The sequence below is a fragment of the Cucumis melo genome, chromosome 11, assembly GCF_025177605.1.
Source record: "Cucumis melo cultivar AY chromosome 11, USDA_Cmelo_AY_1.0, whole genome shotgun sequence".
Taxonomy (NCBI): domain Eukaryota; kingdom Viridiplantae; phylum Streptophyta; class Magnoliopsida; order Cucurbitales; family Cucurbitaceae; genus Cucumis; species Cucumis melo.
In genome coordinates, this window is record NC_066867.1 from 3,144,174 (window position 1) to 3,150,173 (window position 6,000).

Below are 6,000 nucleotides of genomic sequence, written 5' to 3' on the forward strand. Positions count from 1 at the left end.
TAACTCTTCTATATATTTTACTCAATATGGCACTAAACATCCACTTTTTACCAATCTTTTAACGCTAAATAAATTCAAAATATTGAATCACTTGTTTCTATTTGTTAGATGCCAAAATTTGGTATCAACGATACTTACACCCTAAAAAATAGAAAAATTTGCAGCAGTCTGGTGCTTGGCCACCGACACTACGACAATAAGTCAATTATTGTTTAGATAGAGAGAACTAAAGGATGGAAGTTTGGACAATGTATTTTCGTTTACCTCAAATGTTATTAAACCCTCTTAATTATATAGAAATAGGTTTCATTACGGTTGTTCGCATAGTTAAATCCTCACATAATTAATTAAGGTTCTTACCAACCGTTGTGAATCGCGTTTCACTAATGACTCGACATGTGAAAAGGTGCAGTAATTAGCCATAATCTTTACTATCATATAGTATCGACCTCCATACTTAGGTATTATGGTTTTCCAATGGGTCATTCTCAATAATTCTAAATAAATATATGGCTAGAAGATAGACCCTACGAGTCGATCTCCATATTTAGCCAAATAAATATATGACTAGATATGGTCAACCCTAAGGTCGATCTCTATACTAATTAACCAAATAACTCTAAGACTATAGACGATTGACTTTATGGATTGGTCTCCATACTTTAGCCAAACAAATATTCATTTTCACTCTCACCACATTATTCATTAAATATGACCAATGAAAGAGAGAAGAAGACCTAGATAGATCTACTATCCATATGAATATATAAATGCTTTATTTATGGAACAAAGAATTTAATAAGAAAAAAGAAAATACAAATATTCATATATTAATATTATTGAACTTGTTTTCTTTTTCTTTTTTAAAATTTCTTTTAATAAAAAAGGTTATGATCTCACATTAAAACCCCACAACCATGAGAATTTAGATGGAATGTTACTTCATATTTATCAAATGTGTTAAGCCAATCCCAAAATCCCTTTTTCTACAAAAAAAAAAACTAAGGGTCCCCTCTCCCCCTCAAGAACTTGGGGCCACTACTCTCTCACTATCTCCTTCAAAAGATCAAACCCTTTCAATATATATGGCCGCCATATAATGCAACAACTCTCTCTTGATAATTATGGTTTTGGTGCAAGATCAAAATCTCTATCTATTTCTTCACTTTAATAACTAAATTTTAAAAACTATAAATATATCTATCTCGTTTGATACGTTGGAATGCTTTGAGTCTGTTGGATGATGCTTCAAACGACGACTGTAATAGAATTCATATTTGATTGTCTTTATAGTGTATATTTACGATTATGACTCTAGGGTTTAGAGAAGTATAATATGTAAACTCTCTAACCCTAAAGGCATGCACCGCAATTTAGTATACTTTTAACATTATCTCTAATATAATTGTTTTCTCTAATATTTCAGGGATGTAGCTAACACATTAATTATTATAATCAATCACATAAATATGTGGGTCGATTCTTCTCTATTTTATTACTAAACATTTGAATTATTGAATCAAATTTCAAAACCAATACAATAATTAACGAGTTCTAAAAATTACTTTCTTTTTTCAATTTTCAAAACTCGATTTAGTTTTTAGGACAACTTCGAGTTGTGTTTATAAACTTCATTTTTTTTAGAAAACTCAATGGGTAAATTTGATTGTTTAGTCGGGAAAGACGAAGGCTATGATAACTAACTAATAAAGAAAACAAATCTAATTTTCAAGAACTAAAAGCCAAAATGATTATGAAACCAAGTGCTAAATTTAGTTTCTTAGGTATCAATGTATATACAAGCCACATTGTTACAATCCTTCGATTACTAATTTCTGAGATATTTGGTTTAATTGACAAAATATTAGAAGAGTGGTAGTCTCATTGTGAAAAAGTTTAAAGAAAAACAAGTTATAAAAATTATAAAAGAAAGCATTTGGTCTTGATTAGTTTCAAATCATATCAATTAGAAACACGACTTTTAATTAGTTTGATCAGTGTACTAACTCTATCTAAATTCTTTTCGTGCTCTCTAGTTGCGAGTGAAAAAAAAAAAGAGTGACCGATACAAATTTCACGAGTATTTTTTTTATTTCTTTCTAGTAAGGTGTGATTTTTATTTCATGTTTGCAATTTTTCAAAATCTATTCTTACCTATAGTAACCCCCCTCTCTCTCCCTATCTCTCAATGGGTCCAAGTTGCCATTGGGATGGCCAACATACAAAGCAAAAGTAGACCCATTTGGTTTTTGCCCCTCCTCTCTTTCTTTCTCTCTCTCCCCCTAAGGACACATTACCCAACACTCTCATGGCTTGTCCTTCACTCCTTTCTCTTCTCCATATATCATTCTCAATCTCACCCCTTTCTTCTTAAATACCCCTTTCTCCTCCCCTTCCTACTCATACCCTCCTTTTTTTTTTCTCCTCTATTCTTCAAACCCTTAGAGGAGATTTATTCCATTCCCTATTTTTCCACTCTTTTTTAAAATTCCCACAAAAACACTTATACATTCTTCACCAAATGGCTATCCTCAAGGTAAACAAACTCCCACAACCTACTGTCCTCAAACAAATCCTCAAACGTTGCTCTAGCCTTGGAAAAAAGTCCAACAACGGTGCCTACGATGCCGATGAAGAACTCCCTCTTGACGTCCCCAAGGGCCACTTCGCCGTCTACGTCGGCGAGAACAGAAGTCGTTACATCGTTCCGATCTCGTTCTTAACTCACCCGGAATTCCAATGCTTACTTCGTCAAGCGGAAGAAGAATTTGGATTTGATCATTACATGGGGCTCACTATTCCTTGCCAAGAGCATGTGTTTAGATCCTTAACCTCCTCCATGCTTAGATGAAATTATTATTGCCAACCAAAAAACACTATATTATTTTTCAACTTTCTTCATTTGATGGGGATTTTTCATGAACCAGAATTCACAAGAATTTGAAGATGGGACAAAGAAGAGAGATTATTTGATCATATATCATTATCTCTTTTCTTTTTTTTTCTGTCTTTTTCACCATCTTCTTTTTCACTTTCTTTTTCATGGATTTCACCATCTATCTTCTTCTTCTTCTTCTTCTTCTTTTTTTTTTTTTTTTGGAAACCTTTTATGGGTTTTTTGTGCTTAATGACTTGATCTCTAACTTAGTTTTGAATTTCCAAACCCCTCTCTTAAAAAAAAAAAAAAAAAATCTCAAAAGGGGTTGGGAGAAGAAAAAAAAAAACAAAGAATGTATTCTCTCTTTGTAAAAATAGTTCAATGTTTCCCTCATTGAGGTGGATTATACTTTACACCCTTTGAGTGGTTTCTCTTTTAATGGAAAAAATGCATGGATATTATTATAATTATTATTATTATTCTCAATTTCCTTACCTATTCTTTATTCTTATTTTTCCCATATGCATATTATTTAAATCCCAAACAAAAAAAAAATTAACAAATTCAAATAAAATACTTATAAATATAGCAAAATTTTCGATCTATTACTAAAATTGTAAAAGAGGTTGAGAAACATCTATATTAATATTAATCCATAATTAAATATCTGTCAACATTTACTAGTAATATTTTCACTATATCTATAATTATTTCGACTCATTTTTCTATATTAAAAAAAGAAAAGACACATCTTAATTAATTCAAAATATATCTTTCAATTTTACGAAAATTGAATTAATAATAATTATTTACTTTGAGCTTTGATGATAAAAGAAATATATATATATATATATATATATAAAAGAGAGGTTGGTCAGAGAGAATGTGTGTGTAGGGTACGTTTTTTTTTAAGTGTTATGTGTACGGAACCTTTGAGATCATTATTGGATTCTTAATCTTAAAAACATATATTGTCATTTAATAAAGTTATTGTGTCCTTTCTTTTTTTATCCTATAAATTTTCTTCTCTCTTTTTTCCTTTTTCATAAGAAAAAAACAAACAATTAGATCTCACCTCTCTACATTATTATATTATTTTGTTGGAATTGAAAATTGATTGAGGATAATTTCTAAAATTTTAATGATCAAAGGTAACAAATCATATCTTAAAATTTGCAAGGATTTTACTTTTTATTGGGATAATGAATGAAATTTCTTTTATAGATTTATAAATAACTAATTATGAAGTTCAATAAAATGTCTAAAATCATTAAATATAAATTGTTGTGAGAGGAGTTAAAAGTGATTTTTTATTTTTTATTTAGGTTATGAACAAATATATATATATATATATATATTGTGCATGTGAACTGATTCCTAAGGCAAAGATTCCCAAGTCTTTTTCTAATTTTTGTGGCATATGTGAGTGTTTCACTCTTAATTATTTGGGTTAGAGGTTTTAATATATAATTGTCATAAAATAACAACCATTTATTTGGTTTATATTTAATCTTGTGATTAAAAAATATTATTTTAATATATTGAAAATATAGGAATATATATATATAAAAAATTGTAAAAATTAAAATATAAAAAATTCATAATATAGTAACATTTTTTAAAATAAAAATTGTCAAAAAAAATAACATTTGACAAAATATTTACAAATTTTTCTATTTTTAAAATTATTTCTTGGTAAAAGTAGCCGTTGGATCATATAAACTTTTGCATGTGACATGAATGTGTTGGGTCATATTCACTAAATAAACATATAAAAAGCTTTTTGTTAGTTTTCATTTATTTAATTTTTCTTGGTTTTTCTTTTTATAGTAACTTAGTTGACTTTAATTTGAACGATCATAGTCCAATCAAATACTTTTATATGAAATGATTGATTTTTCAATTTAAAAAAACAAAAAGAGGTTTAAACCCATTTTTTTTAGTCAAAATTAGTATGGCTTGGGAGATTTAAAGGGTTATTGAAGTTTATTATTATTATTATTCGAAGGAAAAATTGCAAAAACTACAACTAATTAAGTAATTATATTTTGAAGTTTTTAAAATTAAAAATTAAGCCCTTAAACTTACGTAAATTTTGTAACTTAGTCCTTATACTTACATAATTGTATAAATTGTACTGATAATATAAGTTTGAGAATTTAATTCTTTTTACCATTTGTGGACTGATCTAAATTTTACGATTATTGAATTTTTTAAGAAGTTATCTCCTCCGTGTAAAATTAATTAAAATATATATATAAACTACTCCAAGAACCATTAAAATACAGGAAAATTATTGTATTTACAAAATATAATAAAATATTTAATTCTATCAATGATAGACATTAATGATCAATGAAAATCTAAAATTTTACTCTAACATATTCTTATAATTAAATCTTGATCCTAACTAAGTATATCTTAAAAACTAAAGAGTATATATTTTAAAGACTCAACAAGGGATAAAATGCAAGAAGTAAAGTTTCATATTGTTTTTAATTTAACCATTGAATTTTTCTTTTTCTTTTTTTCATACCTTTAATAAAACAAATAAGAATAAAAGAAAAGGAAAAGAAAAATGCAAAATTATACACAAAAGGATGAAATTGAATTAACGAATGATATGATGGTGGGTATTTGTGCAAAGTGAAATAGAAAAGTATTTGTTTATTTATTAAATAGAATTTTGGTTTAAATTTTATCACATGAACGATCGTTTTCCAAAGTATGGCTAACCATTTAGTTTCACTCTCTATCATTATCCATCCCCTAAGCATTAAGTTTTCAATAATGATGAAAGCTAAGGATACATATCTTTTAATGCATAACCAAACTATCTCTATTTTCTTTTTTTTAATTCCATACGTAAAAGTTTCTAACATTTGATTTAAGTATTACACGTATAATTTAAGTTCAATAAATAATTTTTTTATTATTATTATTTAAATAAATAAATAAAAATAGAGAGATAATTAATTTAGATATATCGAAAATCAACGAAATCAATATTTTCAATCATTTTATCACTTACGTATTGTTTTCTAAGAAATAAAGTGAAATGGGTCTCCCCATATAATTCGTGAGTTGGAAATATTTAATTTATTATTAATCATTTTCATGTA

At 27.3% G+C, this 6,000-nt stretch overlaps 1 protein-coding gene across 1 annotated transcript; it reads left to right on the forward strand.

Moving 5' to 3' along the window:
- Positions 1–2,253: 2,253 nt before the first annotated feature.
- Positions 2,254–3,349, forward strand: LOC103497271 (protein SMALL AUXIN UP-REGULATED RNA 51). The gene has a single exon (XM_008459399.3). The coding sequence runs from the start codon at positions 2,522–2,524 to the stop codon at positions 2,849–2,851; it is 330 nt and encodes a 109-aa protein (XP_008457621.1). The 5' UTR covers positions 2,254–2,521; the 3' UTR covers positions 2,852–3,349.
- Positions 3,350–6,000: the final 2,651 nt, after the last annotated feature.